The sequence below is a fragment of the Marmota flaviventris genome, chromosome 14 (genome assembly GCF_047511675.1).
Source record: "Marmota flaviventris isolate mMarFla1 chromosome 14, mMarFla1.hap1, whole genome shotgun sequence".
In the NCBI taxonomy this organism is placed as follows: domain Eukaryota; kingdom Metazoa; phylum Chordata; class Mammalia; order Rodentia; family Sciuridae; genus Marmota; species Marmota flaviventris.
In genome coordinates this window covers 24877269-24893560 of record NC_092511.1, presented here as the reverse complement: position 1 = coordinate 24893560, position 16292 = coordinate 24877269, and the positions used below count along the sequence as shown (strand labels likewise).

Genomic DNA, 16292 nt, shown 5'->3' with positions numbered 1-16292 from the left:
TGCTCAAAGAACCCTTAATTGTCTGTAAATAAATAGTTGTTGTTGCATAAAGTTACCAATATGAGAAAGTAACTCAGCTATATCAATACAATTCTACAATTTGTAGTGTGTGTTTATCTGAATTCTCATTTACAATTCATATTTAAAAATACTCTTTTCTGGGGCTGGGGATGTGGCTCAAGCGGTAGCGCGCTCGCCTGGAATGCGTGCGGCCCGGGTTCGATCCTCAGCACCACATACAAAAAAAACAAAGATGTGTCCGCCAAAAACTAAAAAATATTAAAAAAAATAAAAATAAAAATACTCTTTTCTGTTAAACATAGATAACACATATCTCCAGAATAATCATCACAGAGACCCATCATTCCTCCCATACCCTAAATTTTAAGTCATCCCTACTCAAATTCTACCCAAAATATGATGAAAATCCATCCAGCTGTTAGTGTCTACTCTAGTAACAGGCCAGAGGAAAGTTCCTCTGATTATTATCTGCACTGCTGCTAACACCCATCATTTAGATCTTTATTCAAATGCCACCCTAACCAGCACAAATTTAAAGACCTCTCAGACTCCCTAACAGCAGGAACTTAACAAGCCATTCTTATACCAGCTTTAACATTCCTATGGCATTTATCACCACCTGACATTATAGTGTGGGTGTAACAGAGCTCTTCCCACTAAACCATGAGTTCCAGGAAAGCAAGTAGTTATCACCAGTACTTCATACACAATAAATTTTTCAAAAAAATCAACCACTTCATACAGTTTTGAAGAACTTTTTACTATATTAAGGTAGAGTGTGAGAAATGCAATACTCTTTAAGTTTTTTTTAATTTTTTTTTTTAGTTGTAAATGGACACAATACCTTTATTTTATTTATTTATTTTTATGTGGTGCTGAGGATCAAACCAAGTGCATCACACGTACAAGGCAGGTGCTCTACCGCTGAGCTACAGCCCCAGCCCTATTAGTTTGTTTTTACATAAAAACAAAAACATTTCTAGGCATAAAATAGCTGACCTGTTGACACAGATAGCCCACATCCCTGTCCTCCTATTCCCTTTCTTCTCTCCTTCCACATCCTCCAGTGTGAAGTCATTCTCCTTGACTACAGTGGCATTTTAATGAAAAAGTATCAGAGGACTTAGCTCAAAAGACCAAAAATTACAGGAAAAAAAAATGTTAAAAATACAAAGCAACAGAAACTTAGCCTTTGATATGTCCCTGCTACTCACAGACATATTTAAATATATACTCACTAAATACAACTTTAAGAACAGTAAGATAGGTTGTATTAGAAAAAGAATTTGAGAATATTTCAAGACTAAATAGAATATTATAGAAATCAAATAAAAACTTTCTCATTTATCCCACACATACAAAATAAGCTTGTTTATCTACGGTACTTATGTTCAAAGTCTAAACCCCTAAATCCAACTGCACATTAGAACCAGCTGGCATGCTTTCTCAGGCAAGAGGACGGGTATGCCTAGACTCCGCTCCAGACCACTTAAGTCAGAATACTGGAGCCCAAACAGAGTATTTTTTAAAAGCTCCCCTGATGATTCTCATGAACAAGCAAGACTGAGAACCACTGCCCTGTGCCATATCCCTTATCTTACTTCTCTCTCCTACTTCATAAATCAAAGTACAATAACAAATCATGAAGATTAAATTCCCAGTGCCCACACTAAACCTCAAAAACACTCGCATCTTCCTCATTGTAATATTTATATCATTTCCTCCCCAAAGTAAGCATGTCTACTTCTAACATACATCCCTGATTTAACACACTCAAACTGAATAATGACTTTTTAGGAGCACTATTTTATAGACTGTTTTATACATCAACTGTTTCATTCTTTTTAGTTGTACCTCCATATAGTATAGAAACGAGTATACATTTCTATACTTCTTTTTGTAATTTGTACCTTTATTATCTCGTCCATACCACAGAAGTTCATCTGTACTTTTGTATACCCCTTATATTAAAGTGCTGAAGTTTAGGCTGGGGTTGTGGCTCAGTGGTAGAGTGCTTGCCTCAGATGTGTGAGGTCCTGGGTTCGATCCTCAGTACCACATAAAAATAAATAAATAAATAAAAGTTACTGTGTGCAACTACAAAATATAAATATTTTTTAAAAATGAATAAAAATAAAGATATTGTGTCCATCTACAACTAAAAAAATAAATAAATAAAGTGCTAAAGTTTATAAAGGGTTTCTACATTTATTACATAATCAGATATATATCTGGGAAAATATTATTGGTCCATTTTAATGATGGTAGCTCAGATGTGTCTTGCCAAAGGTACCCTCTTCATAATTACTATTTTTGTTGTATCAACAGATTGAGGAAGAAATTTCAAATTCATCTTATTATCCTCACCTTAAAAACACATGTTGAACAGAACTATACAATTTAAAACACCAATACAAAAAAATAACATTTACTGATTTATTATGGTAGGTCAAGCAGTATTTTACAAATCAGTGCATTTAACTTTGCCAATAATTCAATAAATAATTATGAGGGCTGGGGATGTGGCTCAAGCAGTGGCGCGCTCGCCTGGCATGCGTGCGGCCCAGGTTCGTTCCTCAGCACCACATACAAAGATGTTGTGTCCGCCGAAAACTAAAAAATAAATATTAAAGATTATCTCTCTCTCTCTTAAAAAAATAAATAAATAAATAGTCTGGTTTTTTTTTTTTAAGTAATTATGAAACACACAGAAAGGATAAGCATGTTGACTAAAGTCACAGCTAGTAAGAGATGAAAAAGCAAATGGAAGTGAGCAAGGCAGTTCCTATCTGATATACGTAGAGCGACTCAAATGCTGTGGTTCCAGAGGCAACATCCTGAACAGCTAACTAGACTAGGCTTTCTCTCTAGTGCCTATGCCTTCCAAATTTTCAAGCTTCAACTGCTAAGGGTCTTCTGGACATCTCTACTTGGATGAACTTCAAAATACCTCAAAATTAACACAACCGAAAAATGTATTTGCATCTTACTTCAAGCTTTCTCCAACAAAAGCTAGTCACCATATTTTCTTGTTACTGCTTATCTGGATTAATAAACATCATCCATCCAGTAATGCAAAGAAGAATCCTAAGGATAATTTTCACCTTGCCAATTTCTCTCATTCTTCATGTTAACCAAATTATATTGTTTTTCCTTCTCAAACTGTCTTACATGATGTTCTCATCACTTCTCACAAACAGATATTAGCTTCATATCTTTCTAAATACAACTCTAATCATATCATAACCTATAATGGTTCCCTACTACTAATATCAAGTCCAAACTTCTTTTAAAAAAAAGAAAGTGCTTGCCTATAATTCTGCTTGGACTTAACCATTCCCACATACACAATAAATGTCAACATCTTCAAAATACTTCTTGAATTAATGATGTTTTTGAAGACCAGCGTGTCTGTTCACAAGGAAGTACCTAAATTTTCTTTCCTAGTATTTCCATATTTCAAAACTGATTAAAAAGGCTGCCTTCTTTGAGAAGCTTTTCCAATTTCCCTTAGGTTGAAGAAACTCCCTCTGTATTCACAATTCCCTGCTCCGTATTTACATGACATTCTACATATCTATGCTACAGCAATTATGAAATTATGCTAAAATGGTTTACTAAAAGCATGTAGCATGCATTCAAAGACAAAAATATTACCTTAGTTATTTTGTATTCCCTGTGCCCAGCATATGTTCAATAAATGCCTGTGTTAATATCAGCCATCAGTTCTTTACTTCACCTTACATTTTTAATAATTCAAGTCCAGGGCTAGGGTTGTGACTCAGTGGTAGAGCGCTTGCCTAGCACATGTGAGGCACTGGGTCTAATTATCAGCACCACATAAAAATAGATAAATAAAGGGGAAAAAAATGTGGTCTAATGCTTTAAATAATAACAATAAATCAGGTCCAAAATAAATTAAGATATAGTTTATAACTCTCTTGGATACAAAAATTATTGCTCTTATGTCTACTACAATTCAGTCACATTGCCATACATATGGAAAACTAAGAAAAAATTGCGTGTGCTAGAGCTGTGGCTCACTGTAGAGCGCTTGCCTAGCAGTCTGAGACACTGGGTTCAATCCTCAGCACCACTTAAAAATTAAAGAAATAAAGGCATTGTGTACATCTGCAACTAAATAAATGAATAAATAAATAAAAAGGAGGATATGCCAGGCACAGTATCATGTACCATCAATCCCAAATATTCAGGAGGCTGAAGTAAGAGGATCATAATTTAGCAAGACTCTGCCTAAAAATAAAAAATAAAAAGGGTTGGGGGCGGGTGTGCTGGGGTTGTGGCTCAGTGGTAGAGTGCCTGCCTAGCACATGTAAGGTACTGGGTTCAATCCTCAGCACCATATAAGTAAAAAAAGTTTAGGGGGAAAGTAAGAGGGTCCGGAGGGTCTGGAGGATGTAGTTCAGTAGTGGAATACTCAAATTCAATAACCAGTACAGCAAAAGAAAAAGAAAACAGGGGTAGGGCAGAGGCGCTGAGAACAACCCTCCTGGGTTTAATCCCCAGTGTTACTCTGCAAGGGGTGGGAGTGGGGGTTATGGCTTAATTGAGCCTTGGCTGCCAGATTTCAAGGTCTCTCATACTGCCACTCATTAATAAGTCTAAAATACTAAAACAAAGATTAGAATAAATTCTTTGTCAGAGTAAAACCACCTTAGAGCATTCAATAGTTAGAATAAGTCTGAGTAGTAAAAGTAAAAATCTAAATAAAAATATATGCTCTTTAAAACACAAGCAAAACATTAAAAGGAGATCTTAGCATAATGCAAATTTACTATAACTAACTAGAGAAAAGTGCTTTGTTAACAAAACAGCAAACCTCTGACATTAACTAATTCATCACTTAAATATCACCAAAGTCAGGTGACTGAAACAGAGCCTAACTGCTTAGACCAAAGAGAGATTCTGCTGATTTAATTCTTTATAAAAGAACTGGATGCATCCAAAAGATAACTATCTTCTAGGGTTATTAGAAATCCCAAATTCAAGCCATATTTATTATCTCTCAAAGAAAAATTGATAAAAAGGTTGCATGCACCGAGTTAGTATGCAGGAAATAGAAAAAGGTTTGAATCACTTAAAATTTCCATTACTGGGAAATACTGCATTTTTTCCTAAAAATTTATTTCTTGAGGACCATGCAGGCTCCAGCATTTCTTGGAATAGGCAGATATGGGTTTCAAGTCTGCTCAAGAGACAGGACAATCACAAGTTCAAGACCAGTCTCAGCAATTTAGTGAGGCCCCAAGCAACTTAGCAACACTCCATCTCAAAATAAAAAATAAAAAGTCCTGGAGATGTGGCTCAGTGGTAAAGTACCTCTGGATTCAAGTCCCAGTATGACAAATAAACAATTTTTTTAAAAAAAGAAGTTTCTAAATAAAGAGGGCGGGGAGGAAATGCACCAAATTGAAACTTCATTGAAGCTGGAATAGAATATAAAGATCTTTTTTCTTATTTATTACAATTTTTTAATTTTCTCTAATCAAAGTCAATATATACCTAGGAAAAAGGGAAAGGGAGATAGAGAGAAACACAATGTTTGTCTAAAAATGCTGAGCAGCTTTTTTCCTTTTCCACTGCAACACTGACCTGGAATCCACTTCAGAAACTAATTACACATGTCTTCCTCCTACAATATATACACTATCCACTGATTACTATCCACACACATATCTTCATTTACTTATGTATATGTACTATATGAACAATGTATATATACACAGAGAACTAGTAATATCTTAAATTTATTCTATTTAGCCAAAACTATATACACAAAGATATTTATCCAAACTTAGATTACATTTGTTACCAACATTCATATACCCACCCATACTTGAATGATATTTATCTATCCTCTGTATATAAACATAAATGAGTAAACTTTTTTTAAACAGTCTTGTAGAGCATTACAATATTAAGCATCCAAGAGACACAAGAGAACTGGCATTTGCTGAGTAGCTACTATGTATTTGCCACCAACTATTAGGTTCTTTTAACATGTTTGACCACTTAATCTTCACAACTACCCTATTAAATATTAATTTTAATTCACAAATGAGGAAGCTGGGGTTCAGGAAGTTTAAGAAAGCCAGCTAAAACTTAGGATCACCTAACACATAAAGCCCATGCAGTCTCCACATATCCACAAAAAAACGTATTAAAAAACATAAAGTCGGGCATGGTGACATATGACACACAACTATAACCCCAGCAGCTCAGGAGGCTCAGTCAGGAGGTTTTTGAGTTCAAAGCCAGCCCCAGCAACCTAGCTAGGTCCTAAGCAACTCAGAGATAGACCCTATCTATCTCTAAATAAAATGCAAAACAGGGCAGGGGATTGGCTCAGTGGTTAATCCCCAGTATCAAAAAAATAAATAAAAAATAAAATAAACAATACAAAATGTACTATGATGGTTGGGCACAGTGGCACACACCGGTAATCCCCACAAGATGCTGAGGCAGGATGATCACAAGTTTGAGGCCAGCTTCAGCAACCTAATGAGGCCCTAAGCAACAATGCATCTCAAAATAAAAACATTAAAAGAGCTAGGGATGTGGTTCAATGGTAAAGCACCCCTGGATTCAATCCCCAGTACCTGGGGAGGGGAGGTGCGTGGGGAGAGTACTATGCTGGGGAAGTGTGCTATTATAAGGAGTAAGAGAAAACACCACCAAGAATAATTAAATAAGACAATACCTTAATAATACCTATTCTTCTTCTTTTTTTTTTTTTTTTAGTTATAAATACCTAGCCTTAGATGGGCTAGGCAAGCGCTCTACCACTGAGCTATGATCCCAGCCCCAAAGCCTTATTCTTACAACAAAGAAAACTAGATTGGTTCTGCAGGAGATAGGAAAGTAGCAGGTTATGTTCAAAAGACTTTACAAAGAATATGAAAAGGCCTCAAGAAAAAAAGCAAGGTATTTACTAAGAATTACAAGTAAATACAAGGAAACTTTTTTGTGTATTTGGTAAATATACTGCTCTATAAGCATTTTACAGGCATTAGTATTTAATTTTCAAAATACAACCGGGCTGGGGATGTGGCTCAGTGATAGAACATCTGCCTGGCATGCTCAAGGCTCTGGGTTTGATTCCCAGCACTGAAAAAATAAATGAATAAAAATTAGTACAATTATCATTCCCATTTTGCAAATGGGGAAACTGAAACAAATGTTAAATAATTTAGTCAAGGTTACACTGTTACTAAACTAAAACAAAAACCATAATTTTAACTTAAGCCAACTGTCTGGAGAGCCAAGCTACTTCTTATCATGCTGAACTGCATGAACTGGCAACAGCAAGAGAAGGGGGCAAATCTAGGTATGTAAACAGCATGGTCAAGTGGTATATATAACTTTTTTATTTTTAAAACCCAATTTAGCAAATAAACATAAAAAGGAGGCAAATGAGCATATAAAAAGATGTTCAACCTTGTATAGCATTAGAGAATCACAAATTAAAACAGATACCTCTAAACACCTGTCAGATTCTGACCAAAATCCAGTGTTTAGAGCTATCTGTTTTAATTTGCTAATAGTGATTCACAAGATTTTTTAATTTTCATTAAGTTCAATTTGTTCATTTTCTTATGCTACCCAGGATCTCATTTGTTGCTGGTGAGAACATAAAATGGTATAGCCACTCAGGAGGACAGTCTGGCAGTTTCTTGGACAAGCAAACATATTCTTACTGTATATGATTCTCCATCAACACTTTAACTGAAAAAATTATTTGAAAAGTTGCATACTACTCTATTATCAGTAAAACTCTATGTATATAGTTACCCCCTATTTATCCCCTTACAAAGATGTCTTTCCCTGTGGTAGAAAGGGAGGAGGTAGTTCACTGCCTACCCACACAAAGTACTGCACACAGATATTTACAGCAGCTTTATTTATAATTGCTAACACTTAGAAGCTAGCAAGAAGTCCTTCCAAACAGGAATGGGTAAACAAACTATGGTATATCCACATAATGGAATATTATTCAGTGCTTTAAAAAATTAGCTATCAAACCATGAAAAGTCATGGAAAAACCTTAAATGCATACACTACTTGAAAGAAGCCAATGTAAAGTTTTCATACTCTATGATTCCAACAATGACATTCTGAGAAAGACAAAACTAAAAGACAGTAAAATGATCAGTGGTTGCCAGAGGTGAGAAGAGAAGGAAGAATGAAAAGACAGAGCAGAGGATATTTAGGACAATGAAACTATTCAGTATGGTAGTATAATGGTGGATATGTATCTTCATATAATTGCCCAAACCCTTAGACTATACAACACCTATGTAAAATATGGAATTTGGGTGATAATTTTTTAATGTAGGTTTATCTACTGTAACAACTATACCACTGTGGTATCCCCTGTTCATAGTAGGGAAGGTTGTGAAGGTGTGGGGCCAGAGGATACATGGAACTCTGCAATTTCTGCTCAATTTTGCTGTGAACCTAAAAACTGCTCTAAAAAATAGAGTCTACTTTTTTAAAAGTCAGGGAATGTCTTTATTTGGCAATTAGTATATAAGGAAGCATCTATTCAAAGCACTTATTAGTATACATACATGCTTCAAATCAAAAATATTTGAGTGAGCCAGGCACAATGGTGCATACCTGTAACAGCTCAGGAGGCTGAGGCAGGAGGATTGCTAGTTTAAAGCCAACCTCAGCAACTTAGCAAGGCCCTGAGCAACTCAGCGAGATCCTGTCTCAAAACAAAAAAGTAAAAAGGGCTGTGTATGTAACTCAGAAGCTAAGCACCCCTGGGTTAAATCCCCAGTACCCCCCACCCAAAAATATATATAGATATTTGAATATTTTGTAAGAAGCATCCTATAGAGGAAATTATAAACAAGCAGACAAGATACCTACTGTGAGATTTTTATAATTGCTGAAATATGAGAAACAAATCTACAAAAAAGCAAAATAAAATGAAACTTGAATATTCAAAACAGCAGAAACAGCGCACTGCCAAATTACTAAAATGGACATTAACAGAACAATATGTACTTAGGGGTTCCTTGCTGGCCGAAGGGTTCAGGAAGTTAAAATATGCTCTGAGCCACAAAAAAATGAGTAAGATTTGTCTGATTGGAGAGAACTGATGCATTCCAATAAAGAGCAAAAGTAATATAGTGGGGAGTAGGTGGGGAGTTAAATGAACCAGTTTCACAAAACAAATCAGAGATAAAGAGAATCAAACAGGCCAAACTATGGAGGTCACTGAATACCCCCAGCCCAGGAACCAGCTCAGGTCATCAAAAACCTTAACTCTTAAAACACTAACAAATCTTGCCTAACCTACATATATCTTGACAGCTCTTAATGTAGTGAAAATGTATTTATAAAACAATCATTTGAAGACCTATTCTAGATATAAAAAAAAAAAAAAATCTTTACCACCAAACTGAATACATATACATACAAGCCCTATTCCAATCCTTCAATTTCCAACTTACACTAACAGGCTACCTATAAACCTATAAGCTAAACCCTGTGCATCCATAAGGTATGATATTCTATCACCTAATAAACTTCATATGGTTGGTTACCCCACTCTTTATCCCCTTACACAAAGATGTCTTTCTCTGGGGTAGAAGAGAAGGTGGCTCACTGCCCATGAACTGAAAAGAGGGGTTATGTTAGAACCATGGTCGACTACTGGAACCTTATCCTTATTCTATTTTTAGGACTGTCACCCTCTATTAACCATTAAAAACAAATCAAGTAAATACCTACATATTCCAGGTTAAAAACAAAATGCAGCATTCCCTTCCCAATGGTCTAAATACATTAGAGACACAGACTCTATATAACCTCTGGTAATTAATAATAATAAACTTTAGTTCTCATATGTAAAATGTTTCAAATTTATCCATTGTTACTTTTCAACTTTTGTCCTGCAATCCTTTTGTTCTATTAGCCATTAAACTCCTCTATATACTCAATCCTCATGCATGGGCATCTGCAGCTGCAACACATCCCATACTTTTCTTATTAACAAATGGCACAATATACCCCAACTAAGTTATTACAAATCAGTGCTGGTTTATGCATATATCTTTATATTTATATTGTACACCTAAAACCCTCCTCTTTAACAATCTACCCCTCCAGTGGTTATTTTCTTCCTTTCCATTTTCAGGCATATAAATATACAACCATTTTTAAGAAACCCTGCCACACATTATTTTTCTCGAACATGGCCTCCAGACACACACACACACACACAAAAAAAAAAAAAAATTAAACTCCTCCTATCCAAAATACTTCAATACTTTTATTATTCTGACTTTCTGTAGAAATTTTAGCATGTATATACTATAATATCATTTACTCAGAGCTAAAGAATCATGAAAAATAATATCAGATACGAGACATGTATGAAAATGATAAAACCAAATTAGGGATATTTATGGAGGAGGGAAGAGTTAAATGGAAAGAAATCCAGGAGGGACACAAAGGAAGATTCTACTTTATTTCCAATTTTTTATTTCTGATGGCAAGTTGGAGATATGTGGTTGTTCGCTGTTAATTACTCTTTATTCCTCTTCATTTCTGAAATATTTTCAATGAATTTTTTAAAAGGAAGATACCCAATTACTAATGAGCATCTCCCTCACAGTGACAAGCTATTATACCCAAATTGCAGTAATTGATTGGTGCTACATCTGGGACCCTTTCTGTCATTTACCTAAACCAAGAAAAGAAAAAATTACAAGTCTGTGATCCAAAACTTTCACTTAAACATATCTCTTAGATACATATATCTGGTTTACATTCTGTAACTATACACAAACTAGTTCTTTCCCAAGTGACACATTAACAAAAATCTCTACTTTCACCTCTGTATTCATAAATTGCCAATTACTCTTTTAAATGCCTTATTACACAGTAACTTTTCCTTATTTGTCTATGTTAAAATACAAGTGAACTGGGAGATCACATAACTACCTCCACTGGCTAAATACTACTGCATACATTATATCTCTGTGCATGGATCTAACTCACTCATACAATAATTTTTCAATCTTAACCTATAAGATCTAAATTAAGCCACTCGTCATTTAACCACAAATGGAATGTCACCTCAGCCAAATGTTAACTTAGCCAGGGCAATTCCAAAACACTCTAGTCTGTCCTCTAAGAGTTCAACCTCATGCATTCCAAAAGTCCTATCCCTAGACCAACGTCTACACCACCCAGAAGTATTGTCCTCCAATGGGAGACTCAGACAAACGTCCAAATCCCAATTTTTTGGCTAACTGTGACAAAACAAGTTGAGAGGGCGTGAAGTATCACCTAATTACAAACCGAAAGGAACCGGTACTTCATACACCCCAGATCCTAAACTTCTAGGTACTGGAGCCTAGCAGAAGTTGAAAGCCCAACGCTAGAGAACTGGGTCTATTCTAGCTGTCTTGCCAGACTGAGACTAGTCTACTCAACAGTTCAGGCAGCTGGCCCGCCTACTTCCCTCCCCGCCCCCACCCTTGGCCCGCCCCACCCCCACCCCAGGCGCGAAGCTCGCTGTGAGTCCCCGCACCTGCGGGACCCAAGAACAGCCGGCCGGCCACTTCTCTCCAGGAACTCTGGGCTCGGAAGCCGGTTCGGACGCTTCGCGCCCCTTGCCTCCGGCCACCAACCTCTCCCGCCGGGATCAACCCTTTGAGCCTTTCGCTCTCTCATCTAGCAGAGCGCAGTCCCGACACCTTCTCCACCACCCAGGTGGGGGGCTTGCCTTCTCCAGCGCCGAGCTTCGAGGCTTCTTTCTCCACTTCCAGAGGACCAAGCCAGACCGGACGCTCACGGCCCTAAAGGCAACTCCCACCATTCCCCGACTCGCCGGTCTTTCCTTCCCAGCTGCTGCAGCCGAAGCAGCCAAGCCCTAAGGTCCTCTTCCGTCAGCTTTCGGGCCTCCCTTCACAACCTGGCCCGAGCCCCTAGCCCTGCCCTCCCGCAACCCTGCTTCCCTTCGAAGGCCGAGCTTCGGGGCTGGGCGGCTTCCTTGCCCGGCATCCGCCCGCCCGGCTCCTCCCGCAGCCGACACAGCCCCCGCCCGGCTTGCGGCACACTCACCGCTGAGCGCTGAGGCCTGCAGGGTGGCCCCCGAGGTGCCGTCGATGACTTTGATGGTCCCGCGGCTGGTGACGGCCAGGATAGCGTTGAGCGCTGGGTGGTAGGAGAGACTGTGCAGCCCGTCGGCGTCGCAGCGCATGCAGCCGTCCCGCAGCACCAGCCATTCCGAGACCCCGGCCGCTCCCGCCCCCGCCGCCGAAGAGCAGCCCGGGCCCGAGGCCGCCGCAGCCGCAGCCGCCATCTTCCGGCCTGCGCTCAGCACAATCACACTGGGAAGCGGCTCAGTGACAGTCCCGGGAGGTGCAGCACCACCGCCAGTCACCATCCGGGGCCAGGGGGCAAGCGGAGCGCGTTAGCCGGAAGTGAAGTCAGGCGCCCGCACGCACGCGGAACGTCGGCCGCCCGGCCGGAGGGGCCAAAGTCGAAGAGAGGCTGGCGGGGGAGGGGAGAAGGAGCGATAGGGGCGGGGTTAGGGGCGGGGCGGGGGAATGCCGGCGAGCGGAGCATGCGCGGGAGGTTCCACGCGTGCCACGCGCCGCTGGCCAGGCCGGCTCCGCGTCCGCAACGTCCCAGTTTCTCCCTGTGCACCCGGGGAGTGGCCTCTCAACGCGTCTGGCTTGGTGTATTTCCGCTAAGCGGGGACCCCCGGCCGGTGCGACCTGTCTGGTACACCCTGAGGCCCTTCGCAGCGATTCCAGCTGTTTCGGACCGTTCTTGGCGTGGTGCAACTGTTCGGCGGTGTCAGAAGCAGACCTTGGTCTGGCCTGGGCTCTAGTCTTAGAATGAACCCTCTGTGAAGCCTGTAGTTTGGAATTGAAGGAACCGAAAGACCCTCCAAACCCGTACCCTATTTCCAAATCTTTATTGAACAGAAATACCAGATGTGAGGTGCTGGAAGCATACAGTGAAACTTAGTTTCTCTTTCATTTCAGATAACTTAAGCTATGTTAATAGGTTTTTGTGGGTATTGGAGGAATAAAAAGGATACTAGTTGGACTGGAGATGTAGCTCAGTGGTAATGCTAACCCTAACCTGTATGAGGCTGTGGGTTGTACACCCAGCACCATGGGGAAAATTACTATAGTCCATTTTATACTATGGTCAAAAAAATTAATACAGTCAATTTACTATAGTTGAACAACTTGTTTTAATTTATTTTTTTTTTTTTGGGGGGGGGGGCGGGTACTGGGCATTGAACCCAAGGGTGCTTTATCAGTGAGCTACATCCCCAGTCCTTTTTATTTTATTTTTTTTAGTTTGAGGCAGAGTCTACCTAAGTTGCTTAGAGCCTCGCTAAATTGCTGAGGCTGGCCGTGAACTTGGGATTCTCCTGTCTCAGCCTCCCCAGACCATTGCTGGGATGACGGAAGTGTGCCACCACGCCCGGCCCTTTTAACATTTTAACCTGAAATAATCATTAGATTCACAGTTATTTGCAAATACAGAAAGACCTCTTTGACTCCCCCCAAATCCACAACTCCTGTGTGACTATGTGAAAAGTATTGGTCACACCTACACTTAAGGACAATCTATAAAATATCTAACCGCTCCGGCCCGGTGGGGCATGCCTGTAATCCCAGCGACTAGGGAGGATAAAACAGAAGGATCTCGAGTTCAAAGCCAGCCTCAGCAAAAGCCAGGCGCTAACCAACTCAGTAAGACCCTGTCTCTAAATAAAATAGTAGAACTGGGGATGTGGCTTAGTGGTTGAGTGCCCCTGAGTTCAACCTCACCCCCCCCCCAAAAAAAAAAAAAAAAAAGGAAATCACAATGCCCTTGCACAGATTAAGGATCATTCATAAAATGTAGAATAACTTCCAGCATATATTAGGTGTTCAGTAAAAGTTATGAAAAATTAATTGCCTTCTCACATTCCTACAGACTTCCTTTAGAAAATATTTATGGGTTATCTCAACTGCATTTTAAATTGTTAATTCATATGCAAAATTGCATAATCTATATAAATTTCATTTTGGAATCACAAATATTCCTTTTTTTTTTCCTTATATTTATTTTTTAGTTCTCTCCGGACACAACATCTTTGTTTGTACGTGGTGCTGAGGATCGAACCCGGGCCACACGCATGCCAGGCGAGCGCGCTACCGCTTGAGCCACATCCCCAGCCCTTTTTTTTTTCTTTTTTTAATGTTGGGAGGCAATACAATGAAGTCAGAAAAATCTCAAGGATTAAAGTCTGAGTGAACATTTGATTTTTAGTCAGTATAGCAGCATTGATCACCCCTATTAGCCTGGGCAAGTCACTGACACATTCTGACAATGTTTCACCAAGTATAAAATGAAGATGATAAAATTTCTTATCCTGCTTGCTTAAGATTGTTGTAAGTTACAAAACTTTAAAAACTGAAATACAAAGAAGTAAAATGGCTTATCCAAGGTCTTACTACTTATAGGGTAAGGCTAGCAGAAAACTAACTTTTGAACTATGGAAGTTGAACTCCAGAACCCATGCTCTAACCTAAGCTGCTTCTTCAAAACTTGTGTCTTGAGGTCTAGGACTACAAATCATCAAATCCAAATGTAACTAGGCTGAAACCGTTTCTTAATCATCAGGACATAAGTAGGAAAACTGCCATTTCAAAGTTCTTAAGATCTCTGTTGGCCAAACTGTCCTTTAATCTGAAAAATCAAGCCTCCAATGCAAATCAAGCCCCCATCTTACTGACAGGAAAAACAACTTCTAGAAAACTGAACGCTAAATTTAAACTGTGCTTTAATGTTGTGCTATATTGAGTAGAACTGAGCAAGAGTTTTATCTGTTGGCCTGTGTTACTGTTTCTTTTTGAGAAAAGTATTTCTTTTCTATGAATTTAGACTGCTTTTGCCTTTAAGCTCTAATTCTCCAAAGCTTTTTACCCAGAAGACTTTCTGAAATAAAACACCTCCATGATCAAAGAAATTTGGGAAGCAATTCCCTGTGTATTTCTCCTCTGGGGAGATTTATAACATACATTAACATATCAAAAGCACTGAGCTATTTTGTGATAAGGAATCCTATTTAACCTCCTTTAACCAATATTTCACAAACTCATGATCAGAGAATACAGCAAAACAAGAGTTTGAAGCAGCCCTTTTTAGCACAACTTATTGTTTTTGTGAACATATGTTTTTGTTTGAGGACTTACTGAGATCTCAAAGACTACAATTAAGAGGTTCCAGACCCTTGTCCAGTTTCCCTGAAGTGATTATAAAAATACAGCTGGACAAGACCAGTTTGAAATCAACATCAACTGTGATAAGGAATCTGTGTTTCTGTATGTGGTATTGAAAGCAAATACTCCCAACATTAAAAAATGTAGTGATTTTCATGGTTAGTCTTTATTTATTTGTTTGTTTGTTTTTGAGGTACTGTGGATTGAACCCAAGACTTCACACATGCTAGGAAAGCACTCTACCACCAACCCATATCTCCATCCCTAGTTAGTCTGTTTTCAAGTAATGGCTTTTTGAAGACCTCCAACCAAAACATTATGGGCATAGGTGGTGATTCCTTAAAGGAAGAAGAAATTCCTTCTCATTGGCAGTTGTTATGACTTGGATCTGAAATGTCTTTTTTTTTTTTTTTTTTGGTACTGGGGATTGAACTCAAGGGCACTTAACCACTGTGTCACAACCCCAGCCCTTTTTTTATATTTTTATTTAGAGACAGCATCCTGCTGAGTTGCTTATGACCTCTGTTTAAATTGCTGAGGATGGCTTTAAACTCACAATTCTCCTGCCTCAGCCTCCCCAGCAGTTGGGATTATAGATGTGAGCCACTGTACCCAGTTTGGAATGTCTTCTGAAGTCCTTCCACCATGACGTTCTGCCTTCACAGGCCCAGAGCAATGAAGCCATCCCATCATGGACTGAAACCTATGTAACTGTGAGCCAAAATAAATCTTTCCTCCTTTAATTTGTTGGTGTCAGATAGTTTGATCACAGCAACAAAAAGCTGACTAATACACCAATAATTCCAGAAAAAGGAATTTCCTGGAATCAGAAATGTGGACTCAGAAAGCAAGCCTGATTGACACAGAAAAAGTATTGAACAAAACCCAACACCCATTCATGGGGGAAAAAGAAAAAAGTTCAGCAAACTAAAAATAAAGGGAAATTTCCTCAACTTGATTTAAAAAAAAAAGCAAAAAAAACCCTACAGCTAACAA

At 38.9% G+C, this 16292-nt stretch overlaps 1 protein-coding gene across 11 annotated transcripts in view; it reads right to left on the bottom strand.

The window, feature by feature from the left end:
• Birc6 (baculoviral IAP repeat containing 6) overlaps positions 1–12468 on the bottom strand; it is a 217333-nt gene extending 204865 nt beyond the window's left edge. For 10 of the 11 annotated variants that reach the window (XM_034636800.2, XM_071601470.1, XM_071601469.1 and 7 more), the window contains exon 1: positions 12127–12466. In XM_034636800.2, coding sequence (XP_034492691.2) covers positions 12127–12451 — 325 coding nt within the window. In that variant the 5' untranslated portion in view covers positions 12452–12466. Of the gene's footprint in view, positions 1–12126 lie in introns of all 11 variants that reach the window. The other variant, XR_011704325.1, reaches the window with a different exon arrangement.
• Between the last annotated feature and the right edge of the window lie 3824 nt (positions 12469–16292).